This window comes from Cuculus canorus, chromosome 17 (genome assembly GCF_017976375.1).
Source record: "Cuculus canorus isolate bCucCan1 chromosome 17, bCucCan1.pri, whole genome shotgun sequence".
NCBI lineage: Eukaryota > Metazoa > Chordata > Aves > Cuculiformes > Cuculidae > Cuculus > Cuculus canorus.
In genome coordinates this window covers 6472873-6490553 of record NC_071417.1, presented here as the reverse complement: position 1 = coordinate 6490553, position 17681 = coordinate 6472873, and the positions used below count along the sequence as shown (strand labels likewise).

Below are 17681 nucleotides of genomic sequence, written 5' to 3'. Positions count from 1 at the left end.
GCCTCACAGCCACACCAGCTCCCTGCTAACATTGGGTAAGGAGAATTAACTGGCTCCTTCTGCAATGAGGGAGGCTGCACATCAGGAAGAGGAACCATCAGTGTCTTGAAAACCTTGGAAAGAGCTGGGGAAGCTGGCCAGGAGCAGGGTGAGAGCACTCAGTACAGGCACCTACATCTTCCTTTCCATACATCACAATGAGCTGATACACAAAGGCAGAAGTGACATAAGCCCATGTTTGAAGGTGTAAGTGGTATCAAAGCTAAGACAGGATTCCATACAGCCTTTAACACTTCTTTCTAGCACAGAATTTGGAGACCAGCCCCTAGCCACATGCAAAGAGGTTTCATCCAGCAATATCGTCTATGGTACAAATTGGCTAGTTTTGAAATAGCTTCATTAAGAAAGGTTCCCAATTAGCAGCATAAGTCTGAAGTGCTCTAGTCTCAGATGAATGAAAGGACGGGGTATTTTGCTTTGAACCACAGGCAAAAGCCTATGTCAGATCCAAGCAAGAGCAGAGATGTAAGGCTGCAAGATACATACATGCACACAAACACACACACACACAGAGCAGACTTCAGCAGACCAGTTCCCAATGTATCGCAGCAATCACTTATCTCTTTCACCTTCAGCTGGCACTGGGCTTGGAGCTGTCCCTGCAATGGTTTCATGCCAGCGGTGTGTCTCAAGTCCCAGCTTGCACCTTCTCTCAGAAAAGTGGTGTGGGAAACTCCCATGACTTTTTCAGTGTGACCTTTCTTCTGCTGCTGTGCCTTGGCAAACCTGAGCCAAGCATCAAATACCTGCAACCAAATAGAAAGCTGCAAGTGTTACAGACAAGTTCCAGGCCAGCAAGTCCCGCCGCAGACAGAAACACCTTCCCTTCCACAGGGCAGTAACAGGCAGAGCTACGGCAACAGCAGGATACTGCCACAAGGACAAAGGGACAGGGATTTAAGTCAGCTGAAGCCGAATGAGGAAAAACATGTGCAAATTTTTTAATCAGATAAGAGGATTTAGGGACAGTTTTCCAGCATCCTAAAATAACATGAAGCAGCTAAAGATAAAAGAAAACAGATATTCAGTGTGCACTCTGCTGACTGCAGTCCAATCTGCATTGACCTACATGTCTGCAAATTCGACTGCCCTGACCCCCACACCCCTTTACCTTTCTCTGCAATGAAAGGGACCAGTGCCACAACCCCTGCACTGTCTTCTGCTTTTCCCATTGCTGCTCCAACAGCTATCAGGGGAAAAAAAAAGCACAGTAACCAGGTTAGGAATTTACACATCCCACACCACAATTCTAGTCAGAGCATCAACCAGACAGGAAGGGCTGGTGGGGCCATGGCAGAAACACTGACTCAGTTCCCCCGGTACATGGGAAGGTTTCTCTTGTACTACTGGAATCAGAAATCCAGCAAACGTTTACATTCATTTTTGTGGTCCTCATGTAAATGGAATATGAAGGAGAAGAAGGGATAAGGATCAGCAAGAAGCTGGATACCTACTCAGGGGACAATTCCTTACCCGTGCCTTCCAGCAACAGAAGGAAGCAGAGCAAAGTCTACGAGTCATTAGCTGATCTCCCTGTCTTTGTAGCAGCTGTAAGGCAACCAAGTGAGTCACTCGCAGACAAGCCCCACTTATCTAAGCCAGATGATACTAGAGCAGAACAGGTACCACACGGCCTTCAGCACCTGCCCTTTGTTCCGCTGAGGCCACCCTCAATATAGAAGTGCCCTATGGTGAAACCCCATCTGCAAATATCCATGAGCCCAGCAAGGATTTCATTAACAGTAAACGATCCCACACATGGCAAGCCCAGCTTGTGATCTCTCATCTAGTCTATTAGTTCTGCCAAAGCTTCTCCAGCCACGACACAGGCATGTTCCCACCCCTCGCTGCACAAGGCTTTCAGTCAAGATTACTGTCCCCTTCACGAGGGGCGTGGCCTGCGCCTCCACGTCCACAACTTCCCACCCTGAGTCACTGTCTGGGGAGGCTGCTGATCCCTCTCACCGCTTTTCTGAGGCATCGCTGATGATATTCCTTCCATTTCACCAGGTACTTCTGGAGTAGGTGCTGCTGGTGGTGCTGTACTGCCCTGTGCTGCTGCGCCCTCAGCATCAGAGACTCCCTAGTTAACTTCTTCCAGCGAAGAAACAGACTCTGTAAACGTGCTGGTAAGAGAAGATGAATTAACTAATGTGCCAAAAGAAAACTGTTAATCCCAGAGACTATCAAGTGATCAGCTACTCTTCCAGACTGTTTTAGCAACTCCTAACGCTGACAACAGTCAGCACTGGCAGTACTCGGCACCAGAAAGGAATGTGAAACACTTCAGGTGACGCACAGGGAGGTGTGAATGGCAGGTTCTTCCCTGCTGCCATTGGCATTCTTTATAATCTTTAGGAAATTATTTGCCCTCTTTGTGCTTCAGAGTCCTCACGTCAAGAACGTGGCTGCTACCGTGAAAATGCTTGCAGAGTTTGAAGGCCATTCTGTATTAATTACTAGAGAAAGACTGAAGCAGTAATTGATGAGATTACTTGCGCTGCCCTGTTCTTAGGGCAACTCAAGACATCTCTAAGAACAAGAAGCCTTCAGCAGATCACTGGAGTCTCGAGTCATTCCCCATTCTACAGGGACATCCTTTGTAAGCTCAATAGACCATTTGTGCATTTCATCCATGCAGACGGCACAAACGACTGCCCTACTAAGCCATGTCTTTCTAAGCATCAGAGACAGATAACTAAGTCTTTTGAAGGTTTAATACTTCCATCAGCTCACCTATATCCAAATGTTTTCTAGCCTCCATCACAGCTGTACTCTTCTGCTGACGGCAATACCCTTGTCGCGAGGCAGCGCATCTCCACTGCAGCAACACCTACAGATGTAATGCAAACAAAAGATGGGACAGACTGATACTGCACACACTGCTGACACCATACCCATTCCCATCTCTTTTGTCACATCAGGCTCAGCAAGACAGTGCAAATTTCTACAAATTAAACACAGCAGTATTTCAGAGGATGTCCTGGGCGTTTTTCATAGCATTCTTGTTTTCTGTCCCTCCACCTGCCCACCGCCCCCAGGTAATACTACTTTGCTGTATCACACCTCTGGTTTTACCTTCCTTCTAGGAAATTGAGAGAAGTAAAAGAAGAGGAAAAACTCAGAGATACGTGTAAAAAAAAGATGAAACTCCCACTTTTTAGACCTTTCTTTGTAGTGGCTCTTAAATTAAGTTTTTTTCCCTTTTCATTGCATTACCTGACCCCTGCCTGAACTATGACACTCGCCCCTGCTATACAGACCCTACCTTCGACAGGACTGCTCTCCTGTAGTGCTCATCTGCCCGAGAGGTTGCCTCAGCTTCACGTATGAGAGCAAAGGCATTTTCTCTCCACACATGCAGATGCTGCCTGAAGGCAAAAGATATAAAAAAATATAATAAAGAAAACCTCAAAGAGACTAAGAATGATTCTCAGTTGTTCATTTGGTGTCTTCCCACTCACAGGGGAACCATAAACTTCTTTAGCTAGAGGACCTGCACAGAAATAGAAACGCACAGCAAAGTCAATTCCCGGCACTGAACACTCAAAAATTTACAATGGTGGCAGTGAAAGAAAAAGAGTAATTTGGCAGCAGCACAGTCACTTCTCTCTCGGCTGCACAAGCAAACACAGGCTTACCACAGCAGCAATCTGGTGCGCTGTTCCTCCTTTTCAGCTACATGGTACAGAATGCACTGTATGTTATCTTGGTAACTCTGCAAGAAAAGCAGTGAGAGGTAAAATTTTCCTCAACTGCCAACACCTCTGAGGAGAGAAGACATCTGGAAACTCTTGTCAGCAGCTTAGTAAAGCAGCAGCTGCAGTAGAGAAAAACAATTACATTACAGCACTGAAATTGAGGCTGTCTTCCCAAGACCAGTCATTACATGCTAGTTAACGCTAGCTATTGACACCCTCCACAGAAGCCACAAGACTGCACTAGTTCTTTTGCTCCAAAAAGCAATGCTACAACTTGTATCGACAAAAGCCTCCCTTCCCCCTTGCACACTTGGTGTGTGAGCACCTGGAGTGAAAGAGCGTGGCAGCTCTTCACTCTTGCAACACTTCAGCACACACAGATGAAACCCACAAAGGAATGGACATTCCCTTCTACCTTCCAGGCTGCCAAGGTCTTGCCCAGCAATGTGTGCTGATAGTGCCTGTCTGCTAGCACCAACTTCCTCCATTTCTCACGCTGATGTCCCACATACTGTAAAGGGGGGGAGGGGAGGAAACAAAAGAGAAAAAGATACGTACACGTTAGGAGCCGGGGTGGAAACAGGCACCGGCAGAGAGCAGAAAGAAAAGCACTATCCTACTCTCTGAGGAAACACCGATCCTGTATCTTGCTATAACAGGTTCTCTCTCAAACCGCTGCTGCACTCTGCTATTCCTCCAAAAGGTCTAAGTGAGGCTTTTTTATCTGCCCTTTTTAGGAATCCTCTTGAAAACTGAGGCAATTCACTCAAACTAACCAGGATCAACAGACTAGCGTTAGCTCTTGAATTTCTCACCAACTCTCAAGACGTGTTGTGAAGTACATTCAGTACAACCCATCATGGCAAGGGATAGGGCCAGCAAAGTGAAATTCCAGCTGGCAGGACCTGCTATGACCTGTAGGCAGCTACAGACCATATGCAACAGCCTTGCTGCTAACTTCTGACTTTAGTCAAGTTTTGAGAAGGACATATACAGCACTGGCTGGGGACAGTTTCATCATACTAACTCTGGTTACATTCCCAGATAAACCTCCTGAACTATAGTCTATACCTATAAACTACACTTAGACAAGTGAACAAGAACTTCAACTCCCCCTCCTTCCTACACCCTTCCTGTTCTGCCCACACTGAGCTGGTTTTATCCACCTGGGAAGGGAGGAGAGCTTAGAAGTGACCAATGTTTAAAATAAACTATGCAGTTTCTAGCCATATGGGTAAAAGCAATCTGAATGTAACAAAAGCAATTAATTCTCTTCCCCATCTGCTGTGTCTCTCACCTCCCTCCACTTGTTCCAAGTCTGCTGCAGACACTTTGAAAGGTGAAATCTTAAGGCTTGCAGTTCCTTGAGCTTCCTATAAGGAAAATAATTTAATTATCTCTCCTACAATGCAGTCCATGTTACTGAACCCTCTAGCACAGATGTGAGCCCACACTTCCTATCTTTAGCAAATTTACTGAAATTTATTTCATTTACTGAAAGACAAACCAGCAGATTCTAAAGCACAAGTGAGGAGTTAGAATCTTTGTGGATTGAATGCTGTTTTGTCAAAACTAAGCAACCACCAGGCCAATCCAAATAATTCTCCCTTTTAAAAGATCTTCTTACTCTGTTTTTCTCTGCTGAGTGTTTTGTTTCCACAGACAGAAAGCCTTCAGCAGCAGCAGCTTACTGTAGTGATCTCTTGCACAAACCAAGCCCTCCTGCTCCTCCAAACATGCAGCTGTTCTTTGGCGCCAGAGGCACCAGAAGCAACGCAACAGCTGCCTTTCAAAATGAAGCACAGCCTACAATGGGAAGAAGGTGGCAATGGATTCATGACACAGGCGAGGCATAAACAACAGAAGGCAATTCCTTAGACATGACATGCACAAAACTACCCAGTGTTCTTTTTCTTCTTCTCACACTGAACAGCAGTGGACATGTGTCAAAGCCCCTTTGCTGAGAGTTTATGTCAACCTGTTCTACGGGAACCCATGTGCATACAGATGAAGAAACTGTTATCAGAAAATAGCAGGCCAAAGAAAGGAAAAATACAAGCTGATAAGTAGCATGTTAAAGACTCCCAAGAACTGATAAGTTCCAGAAAGCAGCCCTGTTGAATTCGCAAGAACTGATAATCTCAGAACACCAGGAGTAAGCCATATCTGCAAAAGGCCACCTGTACACACTACCATCGACTATGACCTGTGTAGCTCAGACACATAAAAGGGACTTTCTCCAAGGTCCCTCTAGGGGACTTTCTGGACACCTATCAAGAAGCAACTAGCTTGTCAGTACAACCCTGCGCTTGTTAAATAGGTTGGAGTTGGCTTTTTTTACTATTATTGTGTCAACCAGGTAACTATGAAACAGAGCAAGAGAGAGAGAGCATATGCATATTTACTGGGTGAGGGAATGAAGGAATGAACTGTTTGAGTAGTTATCCTCTAATAGCAACATCTTGATTCTATTATTAATAAACAGCTTAACTTAAAAAAGGTGATTAATAAATACTGGTTGTAATCCATTTCCCCTGACTTGATCCCCCACCAGAGAGAAGGGATTTTTCAGCACCCAAGTCCACCTCATGCTAACTGATGTTCACGGTGAGTAAGAAATCACCTCCTTTATTTCCCAGCAAGGCCAAGTGGAAGAGTTATATTTACCCTTTTCTCTTCCAGTCGGTATTCTTGCTGCTTGCTCGCCTTCAGCAACCACATATCAAACATCCGGCTCATCAACACTCTCCTGCAAGCAAAAAGAGAGAATGTTAGCATGGGAGAGAATTCCTTCAGAAAACAGATTGATTTTATGGGTATCAAAAGACCAATCCACCTATAACTTTAACAGTTATTTGATTTTTCAAATCATGCAAGCCTTCTTTGGAAATCAGGCAGCTGGGTATCTTTGTTATTCTCTGGGTTAAAAAACAGGCAATCAGCCTGCCCCCTAAAATCTTACTCAGAATACAGGTAACAAGATTGGTGAATTTTGTGAAGTTATTACAATTCCCGGCTTTCAATCAGATCATTCAAGAGATTGTTCCAACTTCTGGATAAATAATTTCTTTTATTTACACACACACAATTCTGGAACCAACTGAAAGCAGCATAAATAATCAACAGACAGAGGAAGCATAATACGCAATTTCATCGTAACAAATGTACTCCACAGGTCAAATATAAAAGCCTTCTGGCTGCTTTAATGATAATGTTGACTTATTCCTAGGATTAAATAAATTTACCTTCTACCAAAAAGCCTTACCTTCACCCTTAGAGTACCTCTAGCAGCACAGGTAGCACACATGAGCCATCAACTGCCCCTGCTCCTCCCTGAAGTTAAGCAGCAGCAAGCGTTCTGAGCTCTGTCTGTGCTCACGCTGCAGCCCACTGCCCTTACCTGTACCACATCCAGCTCTGGAAGCTAAACAAGTCTCAGAGCCAGGTTTAATCAATCTCCCTCACACATTTCACAGAGAAGCAGGAGATGTAAATCACCCGTTACTCATAGAAAATACAAAAGCAACTGGCATCATAATGGTCATACCCCCCAAAAAGTATTACCAGATTTTAAAAGAGATTCAAAGGCCTGCAGACCCCACATTTGTAGAAATTTATTCTATATTCATATTCCTCTGCGTACCTGTAACGGGCACAAGCCACTGATGTTAAGGCCTGCTGCTGTTCTTCCCCCTTCTCTTCCAAACGGGACTTCCAACGGTTCCAGAACTTCTGCAACACCTGAAACAAAACAACAGAGACATAAAATCACATAGAATGCAAAGAAAGAAATTATTACATGTCCTACTAACACTGCATACTGCAATGGATGCCTCCCACAGCGCTTCATATTCCCAACTTGTTTCATAACCTGCTATTAATTTTTCTGATAAGACAAAGTCACGATAAACCAAGGAAAACAGAAAACTAAAATAACGTATCTAAGACACAGAAGATTTCTTTGGGAACAAATTAATATAAAATTACCACTGAATTAATAGAAAAGTATTTTGTAAGTGAAGATGGAAGACGATAGGACAGCTCGAGAAAAAAATAATACAAGAATAATAAAAAAGCCAAGCTCACTGCATGATGCAAACGGCATGACAGATGTTTCCCCATTTTCTGAAGATGAGCATCCATGACATTCTGCCAAAGACCCTCAAACCCGAGGTTCTGTAACAACAAGAAACATAGACAACTTTCATGTAATCCCAATCAGCAAGCACTGGTAAGCTTAGAACCGGCTGTTCCTTGCAGACAATCCTTGCAATAATACGTCAATTCCTTCTCACAAATTTGTCACTTCTGCAGCTAAACTGAAATTCCCAGGCTTTTACTGTGAGACATCCAACTACTTTCTCAGCTTTCAGCACTGCTACCCAAGCCCTTTCCCAATCTGTCTCCTCCTTCAGTTCAAGGTTCAGAACTCACTTCTTATCAAAAATAGAAAAGATCCACTTCTTCCCTTTTAGGTCAGGAGAAGTTCTTTTGGTCTACAACCCTGCAACACCTTGATTCGGGGATGAACATGGTAAACAGCATTATGAGAGCATCCTGCCTTAAAGTGCTCATATGGTCAGTAATGTTTTCAATCTATGATCCAAGCAGGTTTATTATTGTTCTTTTGACGACTGGTACTGTTCCCCACTTGAAAATACTTCCGATCCAGAAAAGCTGGAGGCTCGCTTGTGCCCACCTTGCTGACAGTCTTCAAGGATTTATCCTTTTTTTTAAAAAAAAAAAGACGACACTTACCCCATGACCTGCACATGCAGTAACCTAGCTTTGGGTTTGTGTGAAAGCAGCACGTATGCATTAAAACAGAGGGGAAAAATAATTCTTGTAGCCAAACAGGGTAAGCAGACAAAAACATCTAGGGTAGAGGAAAATTAAGGAAAATTAAATCAGGGAAGATCAAGGGGAAAAGGCAATCACAATAGTGAAATCGCCAGGGAGCATGATAGCCTAACACCATCAAGATTAATCTGCTACTTCATAGTTTTCCAATTCAAAGAAAAACTATTCAGGAGAGCAGCATTGTTTCCCCATTTGGACTGAACCGGAAGATTCCAGAATAGTTGCAATTTAGAAACCTGATGCCCAATCCAAACTCACCAGAGCAGAAAATGGTGCCTCCACCACTTAAGCCACACACGCCCACTATTAGAGGCACACTGGCAGTCAAAAGTATTCCTACTCTCTCCACAGCCTCTCCCACCCGATGCATAGCAGTGCTCTTACCAACAGATAATGGTTGTAGTGTTTTTCAGCCAGCCCACACTGTTGAGTCTCTTCCACACGCAGTACGACATCTGTCACTGAGTTAAAGTCTCTTTTACACAGAAACATCCATCCTGATATAGACACAACTTCTCCCACAGAGAGGCACTAGATCTCCAGCTAAATTTACTTCAATATTTGAATTTCCTGCACTGTTACTTATGCAAGATTTGATTACAGTCAAGTTTTTAGATTTTCCTGGCTTACCACAATACATTTCTGATTCACTGTTAAGTAAGGAATTCCTCTCTAACCCTAAATTACCTTCTGCAGGCTCTTAGCTGGCAACAATTTTATTCATTTTTAGTATCGCCTTACGTAGTTTGTTATCACTCATGTTACATGCACAACACTCCTGCTCATTAACGAGATCTCTCCCACGCAGGCATGCCTTTAACCTGTTCCCAAACTATGAAACACATATTGGATACAATGCTTCCAGCACGCAAAGCCTCTCCATAAGGCAATCCTTCCTGATAGTTTTTCAATGCCCTTTTGGGGAGTACGCATTCTTCTCCTGCACTCCCATGAAAGCCGCCAATTGGAGAAACACTGCTGGACTATCCTGTTTCGGTGATGCTCTTGGGCCAGCTCTAGAGAACAAACACACAAGTTACTCATGAATTGTTCTGTCCTGGGCTCATTTACATCAGAAGAGGCCACAGCACTTCAGCTGCTGGCTCTGAAGTGACAGTAGCACTGAACAACGCTGGTAAGAATCCACAGTAACACTCAGCTATGGGCTACATTCTTCCTGTTGATCACAAAGGCAGTTTTAAACCAGTTACAGACTGCACTGACTTAAGAAGGGGATGTTAAGACACTGTGTCACTTGGTCAATCCATTACTAGTTCCCAGATATCCAAGCTGATTACCACTGATCAATGGGCAATTCAAACAAATGTATGAACTCATTCCAGTGACCTCAAGGAAAGAAACAAAAGAGCTGGTGTAATCACCTTCACCATCCTGTATGAGACATGATTCTCTGATTATCAGAAAATCCACACACAGAATGACTAATAACAGTCTTGAATACATCCTTGCCACTGATATCTCAGTCAGAATACAACATGAGATGTGCAAGTTTTCATCAAGAGAACTGTGAAGCATTTTCTTTTAAATCACACAGAAAGCAGGCGATCTTCCCGACAGTTCAGTATGTAACCTTAGCTAGCCAGGCCTGTAACAGGGCACAGTCCAAGCTGCATCTCATCATCTGCTGAGCAAGCAGAAACACTGTAGCATGTCCTAGAACAGGAATAAAATAAAGTCACTGTGCCCTAAAAGCAAAGGAGCTGTGCTTTGTTCTGCCCTAACTCACCATTCTTATGTTTCTTTGCTCTGCGGAGGTAGAAGTATCCCAGCCATGCTTCCATGCATCTCTTCAATTCCCACTGCTGATGATGAGTTACTGCCCTCATCTCCTTCTGCTTGTCATTCTGGCTGTAGAAATACAGCTCCTGCCACTGCAACCAAGCCTGGCAGAGCAATTGGAGAGGGAGGGAAGTAAAGGGAGAAAAACAGACAAGATTAGAGAAACAGAACAAAAAGAGGAAACAGGAAATTCCATGTAAGACCTAAAGGTGAAAGCAGAGAGGTTCCTCCCCACAAGGCAGGGGGGGAACAACAAACAAAACCAAACAAACAAATGTCAAAGGAATGTCAGCACAGAAAAGGTCCAAGACCACCAGTATCATGCTTTTTTTCCCCTTTTTTTTTTTTTTTATGCTCTGACACTTTTTACATTAAAAAGCCAAAATAATATTTTTTGGTCAACAGGCTTTCTTTCAGCCAGAGTATTTTCATACAAAAGAGTCACATCTTGAGATATGACAAGATTTCCCAAGTCATGAGTTTATCTTCTTGATAGAATACGTCAGAACAGGCAGAGTGTTGTCATCTTACAGCAAAGGTTGAAGGCTGAATTATATGCTGTCACCTGTTTTTAATGAAATGGATAAAAAGCCACAGTTCCAATGAAAGAAAGAAAATTATGCCGCTTTTACTTCAACTAGGAAGAACAATTTACTGAAGGAGCTTACAACCTCTCAAGAACATGAAATGCTGCATTGTATTTTCTTACCCCAAAACGGAGCTAAACACGCTCACAGAAACTCATCAAGACATAAGAAACATAAAGATGAGAGAAGGTAGCAGCTGAAGCTCCTGGGACTTACTCGGAACTGCAGGCTCTGAGCCCAGTGCTGCAGAGCCAAAATGTTCATTTTACGACCAGCACAGTTCTGCTGGTGTCGTCTTCTCCATACAGCCCAGGACATGCTGCCAAAACAATGCAACAGACATGTTGAAATGCAGGATCCACAGTTGGGTGTAAGAAATCACCCTCCTCTCACTGGATAAAGGTATGAACAACAGTTTTCTAAATTTACAGTCTGTGGGTGTACCAGAAAAACGCAGACACACCACATTTCACCCAAGGAAAAAAAAGAGGAAAAAAACACAGAGCAAGGAACAATCACTGCAGGAGAAGGTAACAGAGCACACATCAAAACCATGGCCTTACAGTCAGTGCTGCTCCTCCTTCTGCTTCCACTCCATTCTTACCGCAAGTAGCTTCTTTCCCTGAAAGCCACTGCCACAGACTGCATCCCGTGTTTTGTCCTCCGAACATCAACATAAACCAGCCAGCACTGCCAGGTCCTAAGCAACTGTTGCTTCTTTGCTGTGCACAACAGAAAAAATGACAGCATCTTATGTTCCTGCAGGACACACCACCTGTCCCTGGGCTCAGTCCCCTCAGCCTGCAGTGACACCTCGTGGGAAACCCCAACACAGCTGCCACCAGCATCATGCTGGCAAGGATCTCTGAAACGCTGACACTACCATATCGCTTGCTCAGCATAGCGCGAGTTATCACACAATGGCATCGCTTTGTCTGCAGCACTTACACGGTATAGAACTGTGCAACAACAGCAGTATAACAACCTCACAGGGTAAGAATTAGAGGATTTGCTTAGGTTCATTTAAAAAAAAAGTTCATCAGGTTCATCAGTAGCTTTTCCAGATTTATTCTCTACCACAAGCAGGGAAATCAACCAGAAACAAGCCAAGTTAATTTAGCAGACTGGTCACACAGCTGAAGATAGAAGCGGTGTCACCAGTTCCAGTACAGCACTCCATGCAGCACACTGCAGCTTCTCCTTACAACAGTCTGGCTTGTCAGAACAGATACTATTGAAGCGAAATTATTAGAAAAACATCATTGATTTTATGCTACTCCACACTTACACTAAAAAAATCATGCTTTGTTTTTTAAGAATTCCATGCAATCTGGTGAATCAGGTATTAACCCACCTTAAAACAGGTCACTGCTCTACTTTTGTCACTAAGTAACGCACAGCTGCTTCTCTGTTCTCTGGCCTCCCTCACTACGAAAGGAAATCCAGAAAGCCTATCCATTTTTTTCCAAGGGTGCCAGTACATACAATGTTCTGAGGCTAAATTCATACACAAAGAGACCAGTTAACTTGTTTTGTCAAACGGCACAGAACAAAACCACAATATCATCTTTAAGAGATGGTCATCCTCCCCTTCAGGGACACAGAAGTTTCCTGAAACCAAAGGAAGTTTCAACCAATATAGGCAACTTCAGCAGTAGGACAAAACCACTGCAGAAGGAAGAATCTACACAGTAAGACAAGGGGCACTTCAAAAGCTGTTACCATCACTTCTACACTTACCATGAGACTCTGCAATATCATATTTACTCCTCATTCTATGTTGCTGGCACACATAAGCCCTCCAGGCCTTGAATATCAAATTAAGGAGTAAATGCCTGAAAAAAGAAAACAGCACCATTCACTTAAATAGCTACCAATGCCTAGAAGTAGGATTCTTCTGAGTTCAGCTGCACTTTAAAGATACGGTGGAAAGGAACACACCTGTAGTGTCTGGCTGCTCTGAGGCTGAGCTTCTTTCCTCTGCAGACAGTCCACTGCTCCTTCCACTCTCCAGAAGTGTTTTGAAAAATAATATGCTTCTTGTCATAAAAGCTCCTAAACAGTTGAAAGATTGGAACATGGGAAATCTCATACAGGTTTACAGGTTGACCACAAATCAGTTTTAATGAAGGTTATGCTACGTCTTTTCCAGTCTTGCCCAATTAGCCTAACAGGATCTAATTGCATTTAAAAAGAAAACAGAAATGAACTCTGTGTGAAATTTATGGACTTGGTGCATTAACCAAACATTGTGAATCAAAGCTATGGAGAACTGGGGACTCTTGAATCTAAAAGGTAACTAATTATTGCTTACACTCCTTGCTGAACTTTATAAAATACATTTGCACTTCCTCCTGAAAAATAACCGATGTCCTGAACTTGCACAAAGCCAGAGCAGTGCAAATTCAGTGCATTGCAAGGCTGACAGGACCACTCCTGGTCCCAAGCCCAGAAGACGTGGTCAGAACACATCTGATAGGGTGCTATGGCACTGGAGACTGGAGGGCCTGATCCTGCTGTAACAAGTGCACGTCTTTCCAGTGGGAACCACTCTGTTCCCAAGGGTGTGGTCTAACAGGAATGAACATGCAAATTGCCGCAAAACATGACGAGTATTGGAGTGTTGGTTTTCAGTAGCTAACAAACAGTAATAAAAAAACCAAATTATCAGCCACAGGTATTTCAGAGTCAGACAGACACAAAGCATATAGAGATACACATTAAGACCAACAGTGCAAACAGTAAAATGCACTGAATTCCAAGATCTAGAACTTCGAAAAATCATTAAATTAAAGCAGGTATTATAACCATACCCCATCATTTATATGCATGCACACCTCAACTTCGTCAAGGTAACTACAGTTCCTAGGAGTTCAGTGAGGAAAGTTTAACCATGATTATAATAAAAAAAAAAAAGAAAAAAAACAAACCCAAGCAGAAGCAAGAAACTTTCAAATTATCTCAAAAGACAAATAGATAATTCTCTCAGCAGCTGGTACTCTCTCAGCTCAATGATACAGCATTAAACTATATTAAAAAACAAACAAACAATAAAACAACAACCTCATCCATCCCTTGGTTTCTCGAACTTTATCTACCTGGCTGTGGAAGGAAGAACTCGTCCAAATGTCTTTTTTGCCCAGAGACAGAAGTATTTCCTTGCTAGATATCTGAAGCAGAAGGAGAGGTTAGTTGCCTTTGTATTCCTACACTGCTTATTCCTAGGCAGTTATAAAAACAGGAACTTTTATGCTAGTGCCAGTAATAAAACTGAGGGTCTGGTTTTACAGAGATCAATGCATATATGCAATATTTACGCCCTGAAATTAGTACCTTTACAGGCCTGTTCACCAAGCATAAATAGAGGCCTATGCATCATTGCAAGACCTGAATTGGGACAGACTTGTTTAGGAGACCTAGGCAGCTGACATGTCTTCCTAGCTGCCTGCTTACACCTAGTGACACTAACTAGCAGGCTGCTGATTAACTGAGAAGCTTTTTGTGATTTAGCAACTATAATATCACTGTTTCCCTGAAATCAACCAATCGGGTCAGACTTGTTTCCAGAATACTTGAAGCCAGCAGACAGTCCTTCTTCCTTCCTCCCCCATAGCAGCTCCACTGCCCAGTAAGTTTCTCCACGTAACAGTTCAACTCACTAACCTGCGCTTGTGATATTATCACCCTTTTTTCCCCTTTCTTCCAAATGTCTTTAAGAGTTAATTGGCTCACAGTTAATTTGGACCCCAAAAAGCATCGAAGCCAGCATAAGGTATTTAATTAAAGCACACAGCCATGTCCCTCTTTCAGCAAATTGCTAGAATCAGTTCAATAAATATTAGGGGTTTAATCTCTAAACAATTGCCATCCCACTTTTGTCAAGACTCCTTCAACAAACAAAGAAGAAAGACAAGAGGAGGGCAAGACTAAATCATTATAGCTGGCAGCCCCCTAGCAAACTATACTGTTGAATATATCCATTTACATTAGAAAATAAAAAATGTACAAAGTCTGACTGCGCCAATGTCCTCAGGTTACCACTGATGTCTTCAGAACTGTCAGGTGTGCCTGTGAATAAAATCTTTGCCTTAGCCTGCACTTGTACTACTAAAGACAGACTTCTTTGAGTCTGATCCCCCTGCTCCATTCACAGAAAATTATCACCTAAATTTGAAATGCTGTTTGTGATAGACATATACAAGTGATGACAACCCATACCCATAAGAATTTATGGCAAATAACCACAAAAAACAAGGGTTGAAGAAAGATTATTTCTCCCTTGTAAAGTTAGAAAACAAAAGCACAGGAAAAGCAAGAGAGCTGACATCACAGAGTAAATCTGTGGTTGGGCCAAACATCTGATGTTCCAGTCTAATACCTCAAGATCATAATTCTTATATTTGAGTGTTATGATAATGTAAACCCACATAAAGTTGTGTTTCGTGATGGTTTCAGGGGTGGTGTTTGTTTTTTTTCTTTTTAGGAGGAACACTTTCTCTTTAATAATCTCCCACAGAGACCAATAAGCCTTCATCTGAGAACAACTCAACTTTGTTCTGTCTCATGGAAGACATAAGATGCCATAATGAAAAAGAAAGTAAATTACAGCCAAGGTCTTTAACAAAGCAACATCTCACTGTTGCTCACCTGCTCCTGGATTCCTCCATTTCGCTCTAGCTCCAAGCCTGCAGTAAGCACAGGCACCCTCTGTACTGCAATACTGTATATTAGCTCTGGACAAGGCACCGGCTGGCTCCTGCTACTGGAGATGCCTCCATCAAACGGATCTGTGATATGCTGTATCCTCCCAATGATGGGTATATCACTCACTCGACCTGCACACGAACCACAGAGAGCAACGCTAGATGTTTAACTCCAAGACCAGCCGCCCCGCGGCCCTGAGCCGCGCCGCTCCCCCCGCCTGCGGGCAGCTGCCCCCCCAAGGAATGCTCCAGAGGGAGATGCCCCCGAGGCACAACAGGATCTCGCCACCACCGGAGTCGCAGAGCCCTCTCGGCTCTCCCAGCGCACCCGCCAGCTCCGGCCAAGCGCTTTGCGCCGCCGAGACCGCACCCCGCCGCTTTCTATGAATAGATTTGTCCTCACACCGAGGCTCAGCTCCCCCGGCACGACGCGAGGCCGCCTTCTCTCGGCGCACCCCGTATCACCAGGCGGGGCAGCCCCCTCTACCGCCTCCCTCAGGGCGGACAGCGCGGCCGCCCCGCGCCCCCCCCCCCCAGCCCAGAGAGAGCCGCCGGCAGCGCAGCGCGGGACACCGAGCGCCGCAGCGCCCCCGTGCGGCAGGAGGAGCGGCGGGCAGCCCCCCCCCCCTTCATTCAGTGGTAAAACCTCGAAAAGGACAAAGCCTTCGAAGCAAAGGCAATAATAATTTTATTTTACAATTCAGCGCTGCTTTGGATGCCCTTCTAAAAAAAAGGCATAAGGTCTTACAAGAGCAGTGGGTGCGCATCATAGTTTTAGACAAAGAACCGTGTAAATCCTCAAAAGAATGTTCAAAGACTGTTCATTCTTTTTCTACGTTATCCAGCCGTGTGTGGAGACTGCCTTCAGGTTATCACCTGACCTAAAACAGCTACATCTAACAAGACAACTAAGCATACCAATAAATTCTTGCAGCCCTAAGACAGGTTATCTCTCGACCTAAACCAGCTACATAGAATACTTTGGGTAGGAAGTGACCTTAAAGATCATCCAGTCCCACCCCATACCATGGGTAGGGACACCTCCCACTGGACCAGGGGCTCCAAACCCCATCCAACCTGGCCTTGAACACCTCCAGGGATGGGGCAGCCAAGTCCTGGCAACCTGTGCCAGGGCCTCCCCACCCTCATGGTGTGGAATTTCCTCTCATTTCCCTTCCCTTCTTTTTTTTTTTTTTTTTTTACTTTTCAGACTGGACTTTGCATTTCAGACTCAGCTTCACTTACTCTGAACATCTCTTATATCCTGGGGAGGAAAACATTCCCGATCTCCCCTGCCTGGTGATGCCGATGCTCATCCTTGGATCCTCCTTGCTGCAGGAGGCTTTGAGGGCCAAGCTCAGTTTCAAGCTGCAACTTTCTCCAGCAAAGCACAGCTCTTGAGGCATGACACGCTCTCTATTAGTGCTCTGCCTCCCTGCTGGACACCCTTCGCATTCATTTTTCCTAATGCCCAGTCTAAACCTGCCCCTCTCCAGTTTATACCCACTGCCCCTCATCCTATCACCACAAGGCCCTGTGAACAGTCCCCCTCCAGCTCTCTTGTAGCCCCTTCTGGTGCTGGAAAGTCGCTGTAAGGCCTTCCTGGAGCCTTCTCTTCTCCAGGCTGAACAACTCCGACTCTCTCAGCCTGTTCTCGCACAGAAGGTGCTCGAGGCCTTCTGATCATCCTTGTAGCCTCCCCGGACCAGATTTATATGACGAGATAATTAAACACACAAACCAGCTGCAGCGACTTATCCACTAATTCTCACAGACATCAGGAGAAATGTCACCACGGAGTGGGCTTCGAGGCTCGACCCCGTCCCGGCGGGGCTCAGCGGCGCGGGTCACGCCTGCGCTCGGCCACCGCGGCTCTTCGTCACCCGCGGCTCTGGCTCCGCCCCTCCGCGGCACCGCCCCCGCCCCCCGGGCCCCGCCCCGCTCCTCCGGCCCCGCCCCCCAGGTCCACG

At 44.6% G+C, this 17681-nt stretch overlaps 1 protein-coding gene across 10 annotated transcripts in view; it reads right to left on the bottom strand.

Moving 5' to 3' along the window:
• The window catches only part of SFI1 (SFI1 centrin binding protein), a 23541-nt gene extending 5940 nt beyond the window's left edge, over nucleotides 1-17601 (bottom strand). For 4 of the 10 annotated variants that reach the window (XR_008452705.1, XR_008452704.1, XM_054082161.1 and 1 more), the window contains exons 1-23: nucleotides 17453-17601; nucleotides 15656-15843; nucleotides 14107-14178; nucleotides 12950-13063; nucleotides 12749-12843; nucleotides 11613-11730; nucleotides 11225-11327; nucleotides 10369-10525; nucleotides 9476-9637; nucleotides 9006-9076; nucleotides 7848-7937; nucleotides 7405-7502; nucleotides 6429-6510; nucleotides 5389-5567; nucleotides 5059-5134; nucleotides 4177-4272; nucleotides 3702-3778; nucleotides 3329-3431; nucleotides 2797-2893; nucleotides 2026-2186; nucleotides 1534-1608; nucleotides 1172-1246; nucleotides 630-806 (exon numbers count right to left, since the gene is read on the bottom strand). Coding sequence is in view for 8 of the 10 variants with exons in the window: in XM_054082161.1 (XP_053938136.1) it covers nucleotides 630-806; nucleotides 1172-1246; nucleotides 1534-1608; nucleotides 2026-2186; nucleotides 2797-2893; nucleotides 3329-3431; nucleotides 3702-3778; nucleotides 4177-4272; nucleotides 5059-5134; nucleotides 5389-5567; nucleotides 6429-6510; nucleotides 7405-7502; nucleotides 7848-7937; nucleotides 9006-9076; nucleotides 9476-9637; nucleotides 10369-10525; nucleotides 11225-11327; nucleotides 11613-11730; nucleotides 12749-12843; nucleotides 12950-13063; nucleotides 14107-14178; nucleotides 15656-15675 (2298 nt within the window). In the remaining 2 variants the exon portion in view is untranslated. Of the gene's footprint in view, nucleotides 1-629; nucleotides 807-1171; nucleotides 1247-1533; nucleotides 1609-2025; nucleotides 2187-2796; nucleotides 2894-3328; nucleotides 3432-3701; nucleotides 3779-4176; nucleotides 4273-5058; nucleotides 5135-5388; nucleotides 5568-6428; nucleotides 6511-7404; nucleotides 7503-7847; nucleotides 7938-9005; nucleotides 9077-9475; nucleotides 9638-10368; nucleotides 10526-11224; nucleotides 11328-11612; nucleotides 11733-12748; nucleotides 12844-12949; nucleotides 13064-14106; nucleotides 14179-15655; nucleotides 15844-16116; nucleotides 16243-17448 lie in introns of those variants that run through there. The other 6 variants (XM_054082163.1, XM_054082164.1, XM_054082162.1 and 3 more) reach the window with 6 other exon arrangements.
• Nucleotides 17602-17681: the final 80 nt, after the last annotated feature.